The following is a 24341-nucleotide window of genomic DNA, read 5'->3' on the forward strand; positions in this document are numbered from 1 at the left end:
TTATACTTTACATGGAGAAAAAGTGAAATAGAGTGTAAGGATAAAAAATACTATGAAACAGTTGAAAAGATGGGTATAAAGTAAAAAGTAAGTTTCCCTCCTACCTCTGACTCCTCACCCACAGTTCACCGTTTTCCCTCCTCAGAGTGGGAGAGACCCACTTTAAAAACCAAGCAAATGTGGGTGACTAGAAAGTATAATTGTCATTAAGCTGTAAACAGTAAAGCATTTCATGAGCATAAGCCATTTTTCAAGTAGTCCAATCATAATTTTTTCTAGGTAAAACATTTTAGAAATAAGGGCTTAGTTAAATGTGTCAAAGCTAGACAATTGGATAACTTGTTCCTAGAACACAGTTTGGTACTGGTATGATGTGTTTTGGGGTGCTTTCTTTTCATTTACTTGTGTGTTAAGCATGTTCTGCTCTCCCAAATGAGAAATGTTAGTGTTTTAACAGAACATGAGCTTTGAAATTAGATCAGAGTTTGAGCTCTGGTAATGCTAATTCATAGCTGTGTAATCTTGCCAGTTCTTTACATTTCTGCGACCCTTGAGTTCTCCATCTGAAAAATGAGAATAATAATAGCTACTTCTCAGGATGGTTTCAAGGGTTGATTGTAAACCGTATCCAGCACAGTGCCAGGAATGTGGTAGGTGCTCAATAAACGTTAATTTTTTTTTCTCTTTCCTATCAATGTTATTAATGCAACCTGAAGACATTGTTAAATGGAACTCTTGTTGTGGAGAAAAGATTCTAGGTAAACTCAACTATAGTGTTTTCTGTCTCTATAAAGTAAACAACATAGTTGATAATTTTTATTTAGGAAATTCCAAATATAAATAAAGGTAGCAAGAGGCAGTTGTGGCCTAGAGTAAAATTTTAAGGGCAAGTAGCTAATAGAGAGAAAAGCATGGTTTCTCAAATACTGACATTTTGGACCAGATGACGGGGGTGGGGAGGCAGAATATCCTTTCCTTCTTGATTGTTTAGCAGCATCCCTGTCTCTGCTGACTAGATACCAGTAGCACTGCCCCACCCACCCAAGTTGTGACAACCAAAAGTATTTTCAGGCATTGCCAAATGTCCCCTAGGGGGCCAAAATCACCCCTGGTTGAGAACCACTGTATTAGAGCATGGCCTAAAAAGAACACATGTGGGATGGCTTCACATTTATAGAAGAACAAAGGAAAAGAAGAGAAATTAATGCTATTATAGGTACAGAAAACAGGATACTGTTCATAGCTGACACATTTAAAGTCAGTGAAAGAGAAGATATTTGTAAGAAAGAGATAAAAGAATTTGGAAAGGCTGCTTTATCCATTGATTCAGAGGCGTGGCTAAATAGGAAAAATGATGTGGTTCATAGCACTTTTTTTTAAAGAAAGTGTGATATTACTAGGATATGATCAACACACATCCTGATCCTCTAACCAGTCTATAACTATAATGCTGTATGATGTGATTTTTTTTTTTTTTTTGCGGTACGCGGGCCTCTCACTGTTGTGGCCTCTCCCGTTGCGGAGCACAGGCTCCGGATGCACAGGCTCAGCGGCCATGGCTCACGGGCCCAGCTGCTCCGCGGCATGTGGGATCTTCCCAGACCGGGGCACGAACCCGTGTCCCCTGCATCGGCAGGCGGACTCTCAACCGCTGCGCCACCAGGGAAGCCCTGATGTGATTTTTTTTAAGAGTAGCAATACCCCTGACAAATAGCAAGATTATATATAATCAAAAGTATTCTAGGAAAATGTAACAACAAAAATTTAGGTAAATATGATTTACCAGAGTACCTTCATTTCTAAAACTGTTCACTTAATTGAAATTTGGATATATTATGTCAAGATTTTTAAAGACTCTTTAGTTGCTACAAACTCCAGTCATGTAACTGAGGGAACCAAGGTAATATATATGATGGTTAGAGTATAGGCTCTAGAGTTGGGACTGCCTGGATTCGTATGTTGCCTCTTCCATTTGCTAATTTTTAACCTAAGACAAGTAACAGTCTGAGCTACGCTTCAGTTTCTTTTTCTGTGTTGGGGAGAAATTGTACCTACTTCATAGGATCTCTCTGAGGATTCAATGAGTTAATCCATCTACAGTATTTTGGCGTAATATTTGGCACACTCAGTAAATGTTTTACTGTTAACATTATTTTTATTTTAGTTGAAAGCTGTGTTGCTTTGCTAGAGCTTATAGCTTTAAGGCTAGTTTTGCCCAGCTCTAAAAATATATGCAAGTATACTTCTAATTGAAAATTATTTTTATTATCTCTGGTTGTGTAGCCCCAAGAATTGACTTTAAAAAGGATAGTATCTCAGAACAATTTGAAATTAGTTAGGTTGAACACCTGTTGTAGATATATGGGTAATTTGAGGAAAGTTGGGCACCAGTTTTCAGATACTCTGTCAATTGAAGGAAAGAAACTCCAGTTGTCCATTTCTTGATAGCCTTAACTCCTCGATCTTTCATCTTGAGGCTTCATTTTCACCTGTCATGATAATCCTGCTAGGAAAGAAATCAAGTTGGACCTTAGAATCTCATTGGAGCAATGAGAGGCCATGTATATATCTCTTCAATCATGTACCCTATTTTCTCATTTCCCAAAAGCTGGTTTAAATTGCCCTGGTTTCTGTAGAGTAGACCTTCAAATCTGTTTTTACTTAAGGACTTAAGAATGGGGAAGGATGAAACAAGTGGCATAGAATATCTCTGGAAAATCTTGTATGTCTGTTCATTGCTCTTTAGACTTCGCTACATGTTATGGAGTGCCAGTGTCTAAATATCAAACTAAAGGAGGTTGCTTGTTTTTCCTTTCTAGGCAGAAAAATTAATGAAGCAAATCGGTGTGAAAAATGTGAAGCTTTCAGAATATGAAATGAGTATTGCTGCTCATCTAGTAGACCCTCTTAACATGCATGTAGGTATCTTTAATCTTATTTAATATTTTTTTTGTCTAGCATTTTGTATCAAGAGTCCCAAAGACCATGACCAGGTTTGATGATTCTCTAGGAGGAATCACAGGATTCAGTGTAGTCATACTCCTGGATATAATTTATTACAACAAAAGGATACAAGGCAAAATTAGCAAAGAAAGAGGGGCGTGGGATAAAGTCTGGAGGAAGTCAGGCACCAGCTTCCAAGAGTCTTCTAGTGAAGTCACACAGGGTGCACTTAATTCTTTCAACAACAGGTTATGAGAACACCTGTCAAATGCTATCTACCAAAGAAGCTCATTAGAGACTTAGGGCCCAGGGTTTTAATTGGGACTGGTCACATAGACTGCATCTTCCTAACATGTGTCAAAATTCTAGACTCCCATAAGCAAAACACGTATCCACCATAAACCATATTGTTTGCACAAACGGTTTAGGCACAGTGAGCTGTTCTCATCAGGAAAATGGAGGAAACTCTCCCAAAATCTAAGTATCTCCCATACTCCAGCGAGGGGCTAGCCTTGCAAGCAGGACTTTCCAAGGATAATCGTCTCGGGCCTGCTGTCTTAACTTCTTTTGTGCACATTTGTTTAGTTAAACCTGTACTTTTATATATTCACCTTTGTGGCATATAAAATTACTGCTTTAAGTCATGTGGATGTTTGACTTGGAGTTCAAATCTAGATTTTTTTATAAGGTATGATAGACAACATAAGATTCTGAATCCCAGTTTTTCCATTTATGGCCTTGGTAAATTATTTTCTCTTTGAGTTTCAGTTCCCTCATGTATAATCCAGGGACAATGTAATACCTGCTCTACCTACTTCTAAAGGATTATTTTGAGCATCAGATTAATGTAATTTATAAACTCTAAAATCCTCTGTGAATATTCTGTAACAATAGGTGTAAATAAGTAGAGTGAAATACAATATCCTTATCTCCAAATCTAGGAAATAAAAATCTACAATGTCTATTAATATCTGTGTGCACAGAGACATACATGCCTTTCCAGAATTAATCCTCTGTTTGAAATGAACTCAGTTCTTTGTTATAGCTACAAGTGAAAGTCAGTGGTGATTTTTTCAGATCTGGCTGCGCTTTTTCACTTTTTTTTTTATGGTGGAAAATAAATGTGTTGTAAATATTGCTTCCGAACAGCCCCACCTCCAGCCCCTTTACTCGTCCAAGTTAAAGCTAGGTTGTTTTTGTTTGTTTTTCAGGTCTTTTTCAGTTAGTTTATCCAGTGCCCACCCCCCAAAAAATTTTTTTAAGCTGAGTCAGAAGGCTTTAAAATACACAAGCTGTTATCAGTTTTGAAAAAATGTATCCCCGTTTACTCTCTATAAAGATATAAGACAAGTTTTGGCACAGTTTACTTTTAATTAGTAAAATTCAGAAGCCCAGTTTGGTGAGTATAAGCCTTATTTCTAAATTCATTCTTATTATGTTTGACAGCATCGTCTGTGAATTAGGCCACTCAGCTAGTGCTGAACTGTCTGTCAGAGCTGGCTCTCATTCTTCTTGGCAGAGTATTTCCTCATCTTAATGGAGTGAGGTCAGCTTATTAGATCCTAAAACTCAGAGTTTTGAGTGTTGGACCTAGGGCCTTTTTTTTTTTTTTTTGGAATAGGTAGTTGACTATTAAATTTCAGCTCATGGTAGTTTAATAATTTCAGTATTGCTTAAAAGTACTTATATTAATATATCATTTTAAACTTTTATTATTTAGGTATAATTAAGACTTACCATTTGGGGGGATTCTTTTTTACTTCGGTGAACATACATTAGCTGTAAAACTTCATGCTGACCTTAACTTTTACCAGGTTACTTGGAGTGATATAGCAGGTTTGGATGATGTCATTACGGATCTGAAAGACACAGTCATCTTACCTATCAAAAAGAAGCATTTGTTTGAAAATTCCAGGCTTTTGCAGCCTCCAAAAGGTATGGTAAAACTTTATATTTGCTAAAGCATTAAAAATCTGGAACACATGGAAACTTTCTGCCATTATAGAACTGGTGTTTTTGAAGTTGGGTTTTCAAGAGACTGCTGAGATCCAGTGAACTGTTTTATAAATAATGATTTTTAAATAATTGCTTATTCTTCAGCTTCCAAATTTAGGTAAAGTTTTTCCCCATAGTTACATGTCAAAATAATCCCTTTATTTCAAATTCATTTTTATTACTTACAAGAAAATGAAATTAGGGAAATAGAGGATAAAAAAAGATTCAAAGTAACAGTATGGGTTTTTGTCTTCAAGATAAGACTTCTGGTTGTTTCATGATTCTAGTGATTTTTTTTCCTCTTGGTAATTTTATTTTAGATTGCAGTGGTAGTTTTTTGTTTGGTTTTGTTTTTAAGGAAATAGTGAACTACAGATGAACTAGAAATTAAATACTACTTATTTTTAAGGGAAACATTTTCTTATTCCTAGTTAGTGATTACTTCAAAAGCCTTGGAACTCAAGAATTGAAAGTATTTATAACTACATCCTTAAATATAATACTTTTATTATTGGTCATTCATATATTGATCATGTTTAAGACTTGTTAAAGGCGATTCAAATGTAGCTTACGTGATAATTGACAGTGAGATCTGTAGAAGTGTGTTGCCATGGCTTTCAAATACAAACGCTGTAGCGTAGCTTATTTAGTAGAAGCTTCTGGTAGAAGCTTCTCTTTATTGTATTGCCATGTAGTAGAAACTTCTCTTTATTGTATTGCCAAAACTAGAGAGGTTGCTAGTCAAGACTGAAATCAAATTATTAGACAAGTGCATTTCTCAGAAAAGGATCTTTAGAAATATCAAAATAACATGTATAAGTTGTAGTTTATAATCTTACTAATTTTGCAGCTATATCAAAAAGTGCATTAATTTATATTTCAAAGATAATTGAAGCCAATAACTACATTTTTATGAAGTAGAAAATTTTTGTTTCTAGTAAATAGAGGCTGACAGTTACCACCAAAAATGGCATTCTCTTTTTGTTAACTAAAACAACAAATGTTTTTTTTTTTTTTTTTTTTGCGGTACGCGGGCCTCTCACTGCTGCGGCCTCTCCTGTTGCGGAGCACAGGCTCCGGACACTCAGGCTCAGCGGCCATGGCTCACGGGCCCAGCCGCTCCGCGGCATGTGGGATCCTCCCGGACCGGGGCACGAACCCGTGTCCCCTGCATCGGCAGGCAGACTCTCAACCACTGCGCCACCAGGGAAGCCAACAAATCTGTTTTTTATGTATTTTACTTTCTGAAACAACAAAGCTACTTTTTTTCTAACAAGAAGCATTTACTCTATTGTGATTTAAAAAGAAATTTTTTTCCCCCAAAGAAAATTTCAAATGATTTATCTGAGCCCAGATCAAGAGTAAGGCAAATGTTGGATTACTAAGTTCTTCAGTACCCTCTTGCAGGTTGTTTATAGTGTGAACAAGAAAGAACTTTTGTCAATTTTTATGTCTCATTTTCACAATGTTAATGAATTTAGGAAATTTTTTTATGCTGTTAGAGAAAGCTTTTATCATCAGTGATGGCTTAGGCCAGGTAACTGGGTGACTTCACCAGTTGGACTTGGTTTAAAGCCCCAATTAGCATAGCAGATACCAAATTATGAGGGAGTACTTTAACAGCCTTATGTAAATCTGCTTTTTATTTAAAAGCATTATCTAAAACTGAAGGTGGTTCCTATGTGTATTTAAATTTTTTTTTAAGTTACATGAGTATTTCCTTATTATGTGATCTAAAAGTTTTACTATTTGAGCTTTTTCAGCTTTGCATTTTTGGAAAATTTTTTACCAAGAACAAAAATTTGAAAAATCATTGATTTACTTTTTGACCCCCAACATAAATTGGATATTGGTGTACAGAAGCAGAGTATACAATCAGTTGCGTACCATACTTGTTCCATTTGGGAACTGGAAATAGGTTACGTAGCTTAGACTCATTGCTTTATTGCCAGTTTTATGTTTTCCTTAGTTCATTGCTGTCTAAGCTGAAATTGATCACTGCCTCACAGACTATAGAAAGTTAATTTGAGAATGATTTGTTACGTCATGAATGTATGACACATGATAATCATACTTAGTAACGTATAAAGATACGGTGTCACTTATTGGTTACAAGAACATGCCATAAAATACTGATGGTTGCATTAAAAAATGTAACCCTTTCTTCCCCCCAAACATTTAAAAATTTACAATAGTTAAAATTCCATTTGAAGGACTTCCCTGGTGGTCCAGTGGTTAAGACCCCATGCTCCCAATGCAGGGGGCCTGGGTTCGAACCCTGATCAGGGAACTAGATCCCGCCTGCCACAACTAAGAGCCCCGGCACAGCCAAATAAATATTTAAAAAAAAAAAAAATTAAAAAAAAATCCATTTGAATGCTGTATGGTCCTTCTATAAAATCTGAATTCAGTAATCATTATTTTGGCACATAACTTTTATGCTTGTGAATGTCATCATACTCCATGTTTTGATGCATTCTTTAAAATGTAGATAAGAAATATATGTTTTGAAAGATGGACTTTCTGAGGTCATAAAGGCCTATAACTTCCCCCCCCTCCCCCCAGTACTCTGTATTTAAGTAGTTTTACAGATATTTATTTTTCCACCATTTGGACAAATTTTTTATTAAACCTTGAAAGTAAATAAACTAGTCCGAAAAAGGAAGAAAGAAAAGTTGGTCACTAATAAGATAATATATTTTTCACTAATGAGGATTATCTCAAATTTGGATTTGTTTGTCCCAATACTTCTTTTCTTCCTCATCCTAAATCTTTATTTGCATGCAGTACTTAGGAAGTGAAGCCTTTGTCCAAAACATCCATCTTAAAGAGGGGTTTGAATTTTTAAGTCTCTACAAAGTACAAAATAATAAACACATGTTTAATTCTGTTGAAAATGGTTGTAAAATATCAGACTAAGTTCTAAAAACTAGTTAAAATGTTATAAAACTAATAATTAAAGCTAAATGCCTCACATTCATTTGCAGAACCACTCGTTTATCTTCATAAATATTAACATGGTGGACTCCACTTCAACAAAGGATATAGAAAACGTGCCATTTTCAAATAATATTATTGCTGTACTCACTGATAAAGTATCAGATGGGACAACATGAATCTTAGTGAAGCTTAAGATACACACAGAAATGGGGATTAAACAGTTGAATAAATAATTTTAAAGCTAACATTCATGTAATTACCACCCAGGTCAAGAAGTGAGCATTGATTGTTCCTCATGTGAACCTTATCTGTCACAGCTCCATCCTCCAGAAGATTATGAAATCCAAAAGTTTTCATTGCATGTTAAATTTTTAGACATTAGTAAATAACTGCTCAATTAATAATACTAATTATAATCCCTGAAATAATTAGAAAAACTTAATCCTACTAGGAGGTACCAAAACTAAACTATTAGGAATAAAATATTCAAACTGATAAATGAATACTTTGAAACAAATCTGACAGTCTGAGAGTATTCCATGTGTTTATGAAGTGATGGTGTAGCTGCAAAGTCAACAAAATATGAAGACTTTTGCATCATTAGTTCTAAAAACCTGAGATTCAAGTAATACATATTAAAAGTTTGCTAGTAGACCTGCATTCCATATTAAATTATATGATCAAAGTAATAAATGTAATAATTCCATATGTTATCCCATATGTTTTCAGCTTCACTTGAATTCGATGGCATTAGACTATATTCTGTATTGTTCACATGAGCCATCTAAAAGTATCAGTAGAAGGTTCAAATTTAACTGACTTAACTGAACTTTTAGTACCTAAATGAACGTAATTAAAAAATGCAAGGACTCCTTGACAAAATTAACATATACTGGCAGTGCTTATGGATTAAAATTTTTAAATCAGCTTTAGAAGGGTTTAATTTAAAATGATTAAACATGAGTTAGTTGAATCTTGAAGAATTATTAAGACCACTAGAAATATCTGTGTGTGCTTGAGGAGGAGTTTGAACATTATTTTGAAATGTTTGGCACGAAAAAAATTTGGTAGGTTATAGAACCAAGCTCAAGTTTCTCATTTTTAAAAAAATGTAAGTTTGGCGGGGGGAGGTTTATATAAAGTACTTACTTTTCTTCCCTCATATTTTGTTTTTTATTTTTATTACATAATAGAAATATTTTGTATAACTCCAAATTCTCTCCATTTTACCCCAGCATGCTGCCTAAATTGTATTTATTTATTTATTTATTTGGTCATGGTGTGTGGGATCTTAACTCCCCAACCAGGGATGGAACCCAGGCCCCAGCAGTAAAGCACCGAGTTCTAACCACTGGACCGCCAGGGAGTTCCCAATATTGTCATTCTTTAAGTGCTATTACATGAGAAAAGTCGAGAAGCTCTAGATTAAGGAAATATTTAAAGAAGTTTGCAGATGATGATTTTTGTCAGCCCTGTCTGTAAATGATCTGTAGTCAGGGCCATAATTTTAGTATTATATTAACTTAGAAAATGCTACCTCATTTTAGATGAAAAACAGTTGGTGATGATTCCCCAAATTTCTCAAGACCTCAGTCTGTTTAGATCTTTTATATATTAAAAGACTTACCTTAAATTGCATTTAGCAGCAAATTGCTGTCAGTGGAGACTCTAGGTTAATAATATAGTTTTATTCCTAGGAAATTAAAACAGGAGTGACTGGTGATTTCTTTTTAAGAAAAGATCATTATCTTAAGTCTCTGAGCAATAGCAAAACAGTGTTTTCTACAGTCTATTTTGAAGTTGTTCATTTTCTCTGGGCTGTTGTCATTGTGCTATAGGGCTCTTAGCTCGTGAAGGGGAAGGGCATTAGACGATTTTATTTGTCAGCCATTGATCAAGAGGTGTGAGTTTGGATGTCAAGATGATTGTCTTTAATATCCTGAACCGGACCATTTCATGAAGGGAGGAAGCACAAGGGTGCTATAATCCCAAATACATGTCATCACTGACACAAACTTAGAATATAGCACCTTCCTTTCTACTATAAGAAAAGATTAATAAAAATGGAAGTGAATATTGCGAAAAAGTTTCATGTGGACAGAATTAATATTATGTTGATTTTCCCATAAACTAGCAAATATCTCTTTCTCTTAAAGGAAATAATAAAATAACATGTTAATTTCCAGGTGTACTTCTCTATGGGCCTCCAGGCTGTGGTAAAACGTTGATTGCCAAGGCTACAGCCAAAGAAGCAGGTTGTCGATTTATTAACCTTCAGCCTTCAACACTGACAGATAAGTGGTATGGAGAATCTCAGAAACTGGCTGCCGCTGTTTTCTCCCTTGCCATAAAGCTACAGCCTTCCATCATCTTTATAGACGAAATAGGTATGCTATGTTTTTAAACAGTATGCAGTGGGCTTTCGTGTACATGTTTCCTCATGCATATGTTTGTCCAGGGTAGATACCTAGAAGTTGAACCGTTAGGTTGTGTGATGTGTCCATCTTCAACCTCACTAGGATTACCAGTTCTTCAAAGTGATTATACCCGTTTACACTCTCACCAGTATACAGTTTGTTTCCCTACATACTCCCCCAAAACTTATCTTTTCAGGCAGTATCATTAATTTTTGTCAACTTAAAGAACAAAAATTATGTCATCATTGTTTTGTGTTTCCCTGCTTACTAGTAAATTTATGCATCTTTTAACATGTTGACTAGCCATTTAGGTTTCCTTGCTTGTAAATTGCCGGTTTTTCTTTGGGGTTATTTGCAGTTTTCTTAGTAATTTTTTGATGATGTTTTATTATGATTTCAAATATTTTCTAGACTGGCTTATCTTTTCACTTTATGATAGTTTCTTTTATGGAGATTTAAATTTAAATGTAGTTACATTTATCAGTTTTTTTACTTTATGGCTTATACTTCTTGTGTCTGGTTTACAAATCCCTTCACTACCTCCATAAATACTCTCCTTTTTAAAATATATAACGTGAAGTAGGAATCTAGTTTAATTCCTTGCCATATGGACAGTCAACTTATAAATAGATCATCTTTCTCTGTATGTCATGACTTTTATATTAGTGGGCTTTTTCTCTATTTTATGGATCATCTATATTTTTATTATAATTTATATATTATAATAAAGCTACAGTAATTAAAACTGTAGCTTTGAATAAATTTACTATTATAATTATATGTAATATGATAAGCTATATAGAAATATATATAAAGATAGGTATAGATATTTTGGTTACTTGTTTGCCTTGTGTATCTTTCTCATCAATTTATTCCATTTATTTTGGATTTTTGCTTTGACTTTTGCACAAAGGAGCATATAGCTGGATTTTTAAAACTTTTAATCTAAGGCTCTTTAACCAGGAACTGTGGTCGGTTTGCTTTCATTTTGATAGCTGATATATTTAGATTTATTTCTACCACATAACTGTGTGCTTTTTATGGATATTTACCAATCTAGTGGACTTTTGCACGTTTTTAATTCCCTTTTCCCTCACACAGGTTTAGAAGTTATGTACAGTTGACCCTTGAACAACAGGTTTGAATGGGCCCACTTATACGTGGATTTTTCTCAACAGTAAAAACTCTTATCACCACATGAACTGCAGCTACGGAGGAACTGTGTATGTAGAGGGCCAACTGTAAATTATATGTGGATTTTGGACTATGGAAAGGCTCAGCGCCCATAACTCGTACCTTCTTCAAGGGTCAACTGTACTCTTTTTCTTTTAGCATACATTTAGCACAGCTACTTGTCTTAAAAGTCTAGGCTAGTTATTTCTCGCATCTTCCCAAATAATACAGGGACCTTAGAACTCTTGGATACTAATCATTCCTCTCATCTCTTATATGTTTTTGTTAACAGTTTCTCTTGTTTTTTACTTTTCCATATTGTTATTTTTATACTGGCAGTGCTTGTTTAGAGATCCACTTTACCAATTATTTTGCTCACTATTACTTCTTGCACCTGCCTTTTCTGGATTTAATTTCCTTCTTACTGAAGTCTGTCAAAATTCTTTCAGCAATGATTGTGAGTACAGTGAGTTGTCTTTGTGTGAAAATGTGTTGACTCTGTTTTTATTGTTAAATGATACAGAATTATTTTCTTTCAGCATTTTAAAGCCAAAAGTTTGTTGTCTACCAGTCTTTGTTGTCGCTTTTGAGAATTCTGCTTATAGCCTAATATTTCTTTGTAATTAATCTATCTTTTCTCTCTAGTTGCTATTGAATATTGCAAGACTTCTGTTTTATTATATATATATATTTTCTTCAACTCTCTACTTAATTTTGAGTCATTTCCATAGTTGTAGCATCTAGTTCTCTACCATATTTCGTCAGTTCTAAAACATAGTTTTATTTTAGTTTTTTACATTTTAACATCCCTGAAATTGGGATAGCATGTTATAATTTAATTGGCAGTAGTTAAAATTTTTTGTCGATACATAAAATAATGGTGAAACTCAAGTCAGTCAGTCATTGAGTAAGTAATAAAAAGCGATTCTTTGCTTGGCTGTGTTCAATCTTGCAACAATTGGGTTTGTATTCTGCCAATCATATTTGAATTTTAGAAGTTCTGTTTGTTTATTTTTCAAATTTATCTATTTTCACTATAACTTGCTTTTCTGTTAAAATTACAATCCCTTTTATGTCTTCGAATTTTTAAACTTTTTTTTTTTTTTTTTTTTTTTTTGCGGTACGAGGGCCTCTCACTGTTGTGGCCTCTCCCGTTGCGGAGCACAGGCTCCGGACCTGCAGGCTCAGCGGCCATGGCTCACAGGCCTAGCCGCTCCGTGGCATGTGGGATCTTCCTGGACCGGGGCACGAACCCGTGTCCCCTGCATCGGCAGGCGGATTCTCAACCACTGCTCCACCGGGAAGCCCACATACTATTTTTATATAGTTCTTTGGATTGTTCTGTTTGAAATTTTACTTCTTTATATTGTTAACTCTCTTTCATAGTGATTTGTTTCCGTGTCTCATTTCTAACTCTAGATTGCTTAGGACTTGCTTTTATATGAGAATTCTGTGTTGCCTAAAATAATCCAGAGTAGTTTTTCTGTCTTCCACCTAGAGGCTTTAGGCTCTAATTTCTCGATGTTCCTAAACTGAATGACAGTTTGAATTTAGACTTCAGGCCTGAGAGAGAGCCCCTGTGATCTTGGTTTTTAATTTTTCAGGGGGGACATATTTCCCTCCAGAGCCCAGGCCAAGACAGACAAGTGTCCTTAACTCCCTGTAGTGGTGAGCAGAACTTTTTTTCTTGTCTATACTTTCTGTGAGTGTACATCCTTTTGGGCATCTCGGCTTCAGCATGGATATTAACACCAAAGCAGAACCTCCTGATGCTACCCGTGCATTCCTGTTGTGTACACAAACACACACACAAACAGTGGCATAATCATCTCAAAATCTCACCATTCTTTTTTTCAGTTCTCTCTTTTCCTGATCTTCAGGATTTTTTTTCTTTCCTTCTTGCAATCTCAGATATTCAGTAACCTTTTTTTTTAATTACTAAACTTTATTTTTTAGAACAGTTTTAAGTTTACAGAAGACTTGAGCAAAAAGTACAGAGTTCCCATATCCCCACACACACACAGTTTCCCTATTATCAATACTTTGTGTTAATGTGATATATTTGTTATAATTAATGAACCATTATTGGTATGTTATTAATAGCTAAAGTCCATAGTTTATATTAAGGTTCATTCTGTGTTGTACAGTTCTGTGGTCTTTGACAAATGCATAGTATCATGTATATACCCTTACAATATCAGGCAGCATAGTTTCACCACCCTAAAAATCCCCTGTGCTCTACCTGTTCATCCCTCTCAAACTCCTCCCTCCCAAACTCCTAGCTGCACTGTCTCTATTGTTTTGCCTTTTACAAAATATCATACAGTTGGAATCATGTAACATGTAGCTTTCTCAGACTGGCTTCTTTCACTTAGCAATATGCATTTGTTTCCTCCATTATCTTTTTATGGCTTGGTAGCTCATTTCTTTATATTGCTGAATCATATTCCATTATATGGTTGTACCACAGTTTGTTTATCCATTCATCTATTAAAGGACCTTTTGGTTGCTTCCAGTTTTGTGCAGTTATGAGTAAAGCTGCTAACAACAGAGATATGCAGGATTTTGTGTGGACTAAAGTTTCTAACTCAGCTGGGTAGATACCTAGGAGCTCAATTGCTGGATTGTATGGTAAATCTGTGTTTAACTTTGTAAGAAACTACCAAATGTATTTCAGAGTGGCTGTTTGCACTTAAAAGTTCCACCAGCAGTTCTACCATTTTGCAGTTCTACCAGCAGTAAATGAGAGGTCCTGTTTCTCCACTCCTCTCCAGCACTTGGTATTACCAATTTTTTGGATTTTAGCTATCCTAATAAGTGTGTAGTGGTGTCTCGTTTTAATTTGCACTTCCCCAGTGACGTATATTGTTGAGCATCTTTTTTTTCATATGCTTATTTGCCATCTGTATATCTTCTTTGGTGGGGTCTCTGTTCATATCTTTTGCTCATTTTTTCTTTTTTTTGAAGGTGGATTTTTTTTTTAATTAATTTATTTTTGGCTGTGTTGGGTCTTCGTTTCTGTGCCAGGGCTTTCTCTAATTGCGGCGAGTGGGGGCCACTCTGCATCGTGGTGTGCGGGCCTCTCACTGTCGTGGCCTCTCTTGTTGCGGAGCACAGGCTCCAGATGCGCAGACTCAGTAGTTGTGGCTCACGGGCCTAGTTGCTCTGCGGCATCTTCCCAGACCAGGGCTCGAACCCGTGTCCCCTGCATTGGCAGGCAGATTCTCAACCGCTGCGCCACCAGGGAAGCCCTTTTGCTCATTTTTTAACTGGGTTGTTTTCTTGTTGAATTTTAAGAGTTCTTCATATATTTTGGATACAAGTCCTTTATCAGATATGTTTTTATACAATAAATGTTTTTTTCCAGTCTGTGGCTTATCTTTTCTCTTAATAATGTCTTCCACAGGGCAGGAATTTTATTTTTAATAAACTCCGACTTACACATTTTTTTCTTGGATGGATTGTGCTTTTGGTGTTGTATGTAAAAGTTCATCACCAAACCCAGGGTTCCCTAAATTTTCTCCTGTATTATCTTCGTAAGTTTTATAGCTTTTTGTTTTACATTTAGGTCTGTGTTCTGTTTTGAGTTTTGTGAAATGTATAAGGTCTGTGTCGAGGTTTGTTTATTTGCATATGGATGTCCGATTGTTCTAGCACTATTTATCAGATATGCATTAACTTTAAAAAAAAAATCTTATTCAGTCTTTTTGTCAGTGTTTACATACATGTCTTTTTCCACCGTCTTCAGCATTCTGAGCTTTTATATTCAGTGTGTCTCGTGTAAGCAGTACACAGTTGGGTTTTGTGTTTTTTTAATCCAGTCTAATATCTTAAACAGGTAATTGCATACTCTAGACCATTTACATTTAATGTAACTACTGATATAGTTAGGTTATTTATACTTTGATCCAGCATTTTAAGTTTTTCATATTATTTTAAGCAGCCATCTTGCCAGACCACTTCTTAGAAATGAAGATAATTTAAGAATAATTAATAGCAGAATTATGGTAGTTAAGTAGGCAGCTAAATTTACACAATTTATCTTTAAAAAATAAGCAATTTTAAAATGACTAGATTATACATCCAGAATAAATGGGTACATTTATTGTACATGGTACAACACATGGTACAATACATGGTACAACAATGGTACATATTATACACGATTAGAACTGTAAAAGAAAATACAGGATATATGTTTGCCATCACAAAACTATCATGTCATAGTAATGTGTTTTTGCTGTAATTACTTTGTAAAAAATTTTTTTGTTTTTTAAAGCTTGGACCCAGCACATTAAAAAGCATTTTCATGTCACTTGCATGTATGATTGACAGACTTCAAGTTTTAGTTTTAATGTTGAAATGTGAAAGTTATTGAGAAATGCCAGTGATTTGAAGGGATACAAGACAAAACATTTGAAACAGGATTGTACTGGAAAATATAGGATTTGTTTTTATTGTCTTTTTTTCATTCTTAGGATATACCACCTTTCAGTCCTTTCGTTCTAGATGGAAAATATTTTCCCCGTTCTAAAAGTATTTCATGTTCATTATAGATAATTTGGAAGACAGAAAAGAATTCAAGAGAAAATTAAAATTGTCCATCAGTATCACTGAGAGATAACCAAAGTTATTAGCATTTTGGTGTATTTCATTAAAGGTTTTTTCACCCTGTATAACGTATATGTACATGCATGCCAGTATGTATGTTTTAAACCATTTCCTGTCCTATATTTTCCCACTTAATAGTGTTTTGAGATTTTCCAGTATCATTTTTATTTATTACCAGGAAAAATGTATGAGGAAAAAGGATGTGATCCCATAATTAAGAACACATAGGATGCAGAGAACCTGGAAAGTTAGGACCAAAGCACACAGACTTTTGCTCTAAGACACTACATGATCCTTTTTTAGCCTCTCAGCACTAGATCCTTTACTTCTCTTATATATGTTGGTATGAATGTATTTTTAGGAAAGAAATGAGGATTGTGAATTGATTGTTTTAATTTGTTGGATAATTTGTTAAAGTAGTTATATCAGAATAATGTATGAAAAGGCATATTCGAACCCTTTTCTTTGTAATCTTTCATAAAATTTTCAGCTTTTAATTAACGATTTGAAATTATGTAAAGAGTAATTTATTACTGATTTGTAAGGTTAAGGACTTTTTTCTTCTAGACTCCTTTCTACGAAACCGTTCAAGTTCTGACCATGAAGCTACAGCCATGATGAAAGCTCAGTTTATGAGTCTCTGGGATGGATTGGATACTGATCACAGCTGCCAGGTATTTGAAAGTAATCTGCTTTAATTTGTGTTATTCTTGGTGGTGGTGTTAATAGAAAATTTGGCTGCTTGTTAACCTTATTTACAGAATTATTTTTCATAGCTTATACTTACCAATAAATGATGAAAATCTGAAAGAATATGATTTGTGTATATCTTCATCCATTTTGAGGGCTTTGTAATTAATAAAATGTTCAAAAGATTTCCCAAATGCTCAAAACAAATACAAGAATAAGAGAGAAAACCAGGGTATTAGAACCATCTATGTCAAGGAAAAGGAAGTGACAAGTGGCTATGAGTATTCTGTACACTTCGTTTGACTCTTATCATAAATCCTTATAGTCTTTACTCTCAGTTCTTATGTCACTTTTAAAAAATATATAGTCGTGTGTATATGTTAATCCCAAACTCCTCATTTATCCCTCTCTCCCACCTTTCCCCTTTGGTAACCATAAGTTTGTTTTCTATGTCTGTGAGTCTGTTTCTGTTTTGTAAGTTCATTTGTATCATTTTTTTAGATTCCACATATAAGTGATATCATGTGATATTTGTCATTCTCTGTCTGAATTACTTCACTTAATATGATAACCTCTAGGACCATCCATATTGCTGCAAATGGCATTATTTTATTCCTTTTTGTGTCTGAATAATATTCCACGGTATATATGTACCACATCTTCTTTGTCCATTCATGTGTCAGTGGGCATTTAGGTTGCTTCCATGTCTTGGCTGTTGTAAATTGTCCTGCTGTGACCTTTGGGGTGAATATATCTTTTCGAATTATGGTTTTCTCCAGATATATGCCCAGGAGTGGGATTGCTGGATCCTATGGTACCTCTATTTTTAGTTTTTAAAGGAACCTCCATACTGTTCTCCATAGTGGCTGTACCAATTTACATTCCCACCAACAGTGTAGGAAGATTCCCTTTTCTCCAAACCCTCTCCAGCATTTATTTTTTGTACACTTTTTAATGATGGCCATTCTGACTGGTGTAAAGTGATACCTCATTGTAGTTTCAATTTGCATTTTTCTAATAATTAGTGATCTTGAGCATCTTTTCATGAGCTTTTTGACCATCTATATGTCTTCTTTGAAGAAATGTCTATTTAGGTCTTATGCCCATTTTTTGATTGGGTTGTGTGTTTTTTTGATGTTGAGCTGCATGAGCTGTTTGTCATATTTTAGAAATTAATAATTAGATCCCATGTGTTTATTTTTGTTTTTATTTTCATTACTCTAGGAGGTAGATCCAAAAAGATCTTGCACAATTTATATCAAAGAGTTTACCTCTAAGAATTTTATAGTATATGGTCTTACATCTGGGTCTTTAAGCTTTTTTTTTCAAATTAATTAATTTTTACTGGAGTATAGTTGCTTTACAATGTTGTGTTAGTTTCTACTGTACAGCAAAATGAATCAGCTATACATATACATATATCCCCTCTTTTTTAGATTTCCTTCTCATTTAGGTCACCACAGTGCATTAAGTACAGTTCTCTGTTCTATACAGTATGTTCTCATTAGTTGTCTATTTAATATGTAGTATCATAGTGTATAGTGTCAATCCCAATCTCCCAATTCCTCCCATCCCCCCTTTCCCCATTGATATCCATACATTTGTTCTCTACGTCTGTGTCTCTATTTCTGCTATGCATATGAGATCATCTATACCATTTTTCTAGATTCCACATATATGCGTTAATATATGATATTTGTTTTTCTCTTTCTGACTTACTTCACTCTGTATGACACTCTCTAGGTCCATCCATGTCTCTACAAATGACTCAATTTCTTTCCTTTTTATGGCTGAGTAATATTCCATTGTATATATGTACCACATCTTCTTTATCCATTCCTCTGTTGATGGATGTGTAGGTTGCTTCCATGTCCTGGCTATTGTAAATAGTGCTGCTGTGAACATTGGGGTGCATGTGTCTTTTTGAATTATGGTTTTCTCTGGGTATATGCTCAGTAGTGGTATGGCTGGGTCATATGGTAGTTCTATTTTTAGTTTTTTAAGAAACCTCCATACTGTTTTCCATGGTGGCTGTATCAGTTTACATTCCCACCAACAGTGCGTGAGGATTCCCTTTTCTCCACACTTCTCCAACATTTATTGTTTGTAGATTTTTTGATGATGGCCATTCTGACCAGTGTGAGGTGATACCTCATTGTAGTTTTGCGTTTTTCTGATAATTAGTGATGTTGAACATCTTTTCATGTGTTTGTTGGTCATCCATGTGTCTTCTTCGGAGAAATGTCTATTTAGGTCTTCCACCCAATTTTTTTTTTTTTTTTGCAGTATGTGGGCCTCTCTCACTGTTGTCGCCTCTCCCATTGCGGAGCACAGGCTCCAGACGTGCAGGCTCAGCGGCCATGGCTCACGGGCCCAGCCGCTCCGCGGCATGTGGGATCTTCCCAGACTGGGGCACGAACCCACGTCCCCTTCATCAGCAGGCAGACTCTCAACCACTGCACCACCAGGGAAGCCCCCACCCAATTTTTTGATGGGTTGTTTGTTTTTTTGATATTGAGCTGCATGAGCTGTTTGTATATTTTGGAGATTAATCCTTTGTCAGTTGCTTCATTTGCAAATATTTTCTCCCATTCTGAGGGTTGTCTTTTTGTCTCATTTATGGTTTCCTTTGCTGTGAAAAGCTTTTAAGTTTCATTAGGTCCCATTTATTTTTGTTTTTATTTCCATTTCTCTAGGAGGTGGGTCAAAAAGGATCTTGCTATTATTTATGTCATAGAGTGTTTTTCCTATGTTTTCCTCTAAGAGTTTTATAGTGTCTGGCCTTACATTTAGGTCTTTAATCCATTTTGAGTTTATTTTTGTGTGTGGTGTTAGGAAGTGTTCTAATTTCATTCTTTTACATGTAGCTGTCCAGTTTTCCCAGCACCACTTATTGAAGAGACTTTTTCTCCATTGTATATTCTTGCCTCCTTTATCAAAAATAAGGTGACCGTATGTGTGTGGGTTTATCTCTGGACTTTCTATCCTGTTCCATTGATCTATATTTCTGTTTTTGTGCCAGTACCATACTGTCTTGATTACTGTAGCTTTGTAGTATAGTCTGAAGTCTGGGTGCCTGATTCTTCCAGGTCCGTTTTTCTTTCTCAAATTGCTTTGGCTATTTGGGGTCTTTTGTGTTTCCATACAAATTGCGAATTTTTTTGTTCTAGTTCTGTGAAAAATGCCAGTGGTGGTTTGATAGGGATTACATGAATCTGTAGATAGATTTGGGTAGTATAGTCATTTTCACAATATTGATTCTTCCAATCCAAGAACATGGTACATCTCTCCATCTGTTTGTATCATCTTTAATTTCTTTCATCAGTGTCTTATAGTTTTCTGTTTTCCTCCTTAGGTAGGTTTATTCCTAGGTATTTTATTCTTTTTGTTGCAGTGATAAGTGGTAGTGTTTCCTTAATTTCTCTTTCAGGTTTTTCATCATTAGTGTATAGAAATGCAAGAGATTTCTGTACATTAATTTTGTATCCTGCTACTCCACCAAATTCATTGATTAGCTCTAGTAGTTTTCTGGTAGCATCTTTAGGATTCTCTATGTATAGTATCATGTCATCTTCAAACAGTGACAGCTTTACTTCTTTCCCGATTTGGATTCCTTTTATTTGTTTTTCTTCTCTGATTGCTGTGACTAAGACTTCCAAACTATGTTGAGTAATAGTGGTGAGAGTGGGCAATCTTGTCTTGTTCCTGATCTTAGAGGAAATGGTTTCAGTTTTTCACCACTGAGAATGATGTTGGCTGTGAGTGTGTCATATATGGCCTTTATTATGTTGAGGTAGTTTCCCTCTATGCCTACTTTCTGGAGACTTTATTATAAATGGGTGTTGAATTTTATCAAAAGCTTTTTCTGCATCTGCTGAGATGATCATGTGGTTTTTATCCTTCACTTCGTTAATATGGTGTATCACATTGACTGATTTGCATATATTGAAGAATCCTTGGTTTCATGGGATAAACCTCACTTAATCATGGTGTATGATCCTTTTAATATGCTTTTGGATTCTGTTTGCTAGTATTTTGTTGAGGATTTTTGCATCTGTGTTCATCAGAGATATTTGCCTGTAGTTTTCTTTTTTTGTGACATCTTTGTCTGGTTTTGGTATCAGGGTGACTGTGGCCTCATAGAATGAGTTTCAGAGTGTTCCTCCCTCTGTTATATTTTGGAAGAGTTTGAGAAGGATAGGTGGGCTGTTGTTTGTTAGAAGATTTTTAATCACAGTTTCAATTTCAGTGCTTGTGATTGGTCTCTTTATATTTTCTGTGTCTTCCTGGTTCATTCTCGGAAGGTTGTGCTTTTTGAGAATTTGTCCATTTCTTCCAGGTTGTCCATTTTATTGGCCTACAGTTGCTTGTAGTAATCTCTCATGATCCTTTGTGTTTCTGCAGTGTCAGTTGTTACTTCTCCTTTTTCATTTCTACTTCTGTTGATTTGAGTCTTCTTCCTTTTTTTCTTGATGAGTCTGGCTAATGGTTTATCGTTTATCTTCTCAAAGAACCAGCTTTTAATTTTATTGATCTTTGCTATGTTTCCTTCATTTCATTTTCATTTATTTCTGATCTGATCTTTATGATTTCTTTCCTTCTGCTTACTTTGGGGGTATTTTTGTTCTTCTTTCTGTAATTGCTTTAGGTGTAAGGTTAGGTTGTTTATGAGATTTTTCTTGTTTCTTGAGGTAAGATTGTATTGCTATAAACTTCCCTCTTAGAACTGCTTTTCCTGCATCCCATAGGTTTTGGGTCTTCGTGTTTTCATTGTCATTTGTTTCTAGGTATTTTTTGATTTCCTCTCTGATTTCTTCAGTGATTCCTTGGTTATTTAGTAGCATGTTGTTTAGCCTCCATGTGTTTGTATTTTTTACAGTTTTTTTTTCCTGTAATTGATATCTAGTCTCACAGCGTTGTGGTCAGAAAAGATACTTGATATGATTTCACTTTTCTTAAATTTACCAAGGCTTGGTTTGTGACCCAAGATATGGTCTATCCTTGAGAATGTTCCATGAGTACTTCAGAAGAAAGTGTATTCTGTTGTTTCTGGATGGAATGTCCTATAAATAAATATCACTTAAGTCCATCTTGTTTAATGTGTCATTTAAAGCTTTTGCTTCCTTATTTAGTTTCATTTTAGGATGATCTTGTCCATTGGTAAAGTGGCATGTTAAAAGTCCCCGACTATTATTGTATTACTGTCACTCTCTCCTTTCTTGGCTTTTAATATTTGCCATATATATTGAGGTTCTCCTATGTTGGTTGCGTATATATTTACCATTATTATATCTTTTTCTTGGTTTGATCCCTTGATCATTATGCAGTGTCCTTCCTTGTCTCTTGTAACAGTCTTTATTTTAAAGTCTGTTTTGTCTGATATGAGTATCACTACTCCAGTTTTCTTTTTTTTTTCTTTTTTTTTGCGGTATGTGGCCCTCTCACTGTTGTGGCCTCTCCCATTGCAGAGCACAGGCTCCAGACGCGCAGGCTCAGCGGCCATGGCTCACAGGCCTAGCTGCTCCGTGGCATGTGGGATCCTCCCAGACCGGGGCATGAACCCGTGTCCCTTGCATTGGCAGGCAGACTCTCAACCACTGCTCCACCAGGGAAGCCCTCCGGCTTTCTTTTGATTTCAATTTGCATGGAATATCTTTTTCCATTCTCTCACTTTTAGTCTGTATGTGTCCCTCAATCTGAAGTGGGTCTCTTGTAGACAGTATATATGTGGGTCTTTGTTTTGTATCCGTTCAGCCAGCCTATGTCTTTTGGTTGGAGCATTTAATACGTTTTCATTTAAGGTAATTATTGATATGAATGTTCTTATTGCCGTTGGGTTAATTGTTTTGGATTTATTTTTGCAGTTTTCTTTTCCTCTTTTGTTCTCTTGTGATTTGATGACTATGTTTAGTGTTGTGTTTGGATTCCTTTTTCTTTTTTTGTATGTATATCTATTGTCGGTTTTTGGTTTGCAGTTACCATGAGGTTTTGATATACTGGTCTGATATACCAGTCTATATATATATGAATGATTGCTTTAAGTTGCTGGTCTCAAGTTCAAATGCATTTACAGTATCGTGCTTTTGTACTCTCCTCACAATTGCTGGTTTTGATATCATATCCACATGTGGATGACTTTCTACCTTTACTGTATGTTTGCCTTTACCAGTGAGCTTCCATTCATAATTTTCTTGTTTCCAGTTGTGGCCTTTAGCATTTGTTGTAAAGCTGGTTTGGTGATGCTGAATTCTCTTAGCTTTTGAGTGTCCATAAAGCTTTTGATTTTTCTGTCAAATCGAATGAGAGTCTTGCTGGGTAGAGTATTCTTGGTTGTAGGTTTTTTCCTTTCATCACTTTAAATATATCACGCCACTCCACTCCATTCTGGTCTACAGAGTTTTTGCTGAAAAATCAGCTCATTACCTTATGGGGATTCCCTTGTATGTTATTTGTTTTTTCCTGTTGTTGTTTTTAATATTTTCTTTGTCTTTAATTTTTTCAACTTTATTACTATGTGTCTTGTCATGTTCCTCCTTGGGTTTATTCTTCATGAGACTCTCTGCGCTTCCTGGACTTGAGTGACTGTTTCCTGTCCCACGTTAGGGAATTTTTCAGCTATGATCTATTCAAATATTTTCTCAGGCCCTTTCTCTCTTTCCTCCTTCTGGGACCCCTGTAATGTGAATGTTAGTGTGTTTAATGTTGTTCCATTGGTCTCTTAAGCTGTCCTCCTTTCTTTTCATTCTTTTTTCCTTATTGTGTTCCACAGCAGTGATTTCCACCATTCTGTCTTCCAGGTCAGTTATCTGTTCTTCTGCCTCAGTTATTTTGCTGTTGATTCTTTCTAGTGTATTTTTCATTTCGGTTATTGTATTCTTCAACTCTGTTTCTTTGTTCTTTATATCTTCTAGCTCTTTGTTAATCATTTCTTGTATCTTTTCAGTGTGTGCCTCCATTCTTTTCCCGAGATCATGGATCATCTTAACTATCATTACTCTGAATTCTTTTTCGGGTAGATTGCCTATCTCCACTTCACTTAGTTGTTCTTCTGGGGTTTTATCTTGTTCCTTCATCTGGAACATATTTCTCTGCCATCTCATTTTGTCTTAACTTTCTGTGTTTGTGGTCTCCATTCCGCAGGCTGCAGTGTTGTAGTTCCTCTTGCTTCTGGTGTCTGTCCCCTGGTGGATGAGGCTGGTCTAGAGACTTGTGCAGGCTTCCTGGTGGGAGGGACTTGTGCCTGCCCACTGGAGATTGGAGCTGGGTCGTGTCCCTCTGGTGGGCAGGGCCGTGTCACGGGGTGCATTTAGAGGCGGCTGTGGTCTCAGGAAGACTTTAGGCAGCCTGTCTGCTGATGGGTGGGGCTGTGCTCCAGCCCTGTTGGTTGTTTGGCCTGAGGCGTTCCAGCACTGGATCCTACAGTGGGGCCTCATCTTGATGTCAAAATGGCAGACTTCCGGAAAGCTCATGCCAATGAATACTCCCTAGTACCTCTGCCACCAGTGTCCTTGTCCCCACAGTGAGCCACAGCCGCCACCCTGCCTCCCCAGGAGACCCTCCAAGACCAGCACG

At 35.8% G+C, this 24341-nt stretch overlaps 1 protein-coding gene across 3 annotated transcripts in view; it reads left to right on the top strand.

Annotated features, from left to right (window-relative positions):
- Window positions 1-24341, top strand: part of ATAD1 (ATPase family AAA domain containing 1) — a 57792-nt gene that overhangs the window by 11050 nt on the left and 22401 nt on the right. For all 3 annotated transcript variants that reach the window (XM_060285870.1, XM_030864987.2, XM_060285869.2), the window contains exons 3-6: window positions 2820-2918; window positions 4758-4878; window positions 10065-10265; window positions 16647-16753. In XM_060285870.1, the coding sequence (XP_060141853.1) occupies window positions 2820-2918; window positions 4758-4878; window positions 10065-10265; window positions 16647-16753 (528 nt within the window). The remainder of the gene's footprint in view (window positions 1-2819; window positions 2919-4757; window positions 4879-10064; window positions 10266-16646; window positions 16754-24341) is intronic.

The sequence above is a fragment of the Globicephala melas genome, chromosome 16, assembly GCF_963455315.2.
Source record: "Globicephala melas chromosome 16, mGloMel1.2, whole genome shotgun sequence".
NCBI classification, from domain to species: domain Eukaryota; kingdom Metazoa; phylum Chordata; class Mammalia; order Artiodactyla; family Delphinidae; genus Globicephala; species Globicephala melas.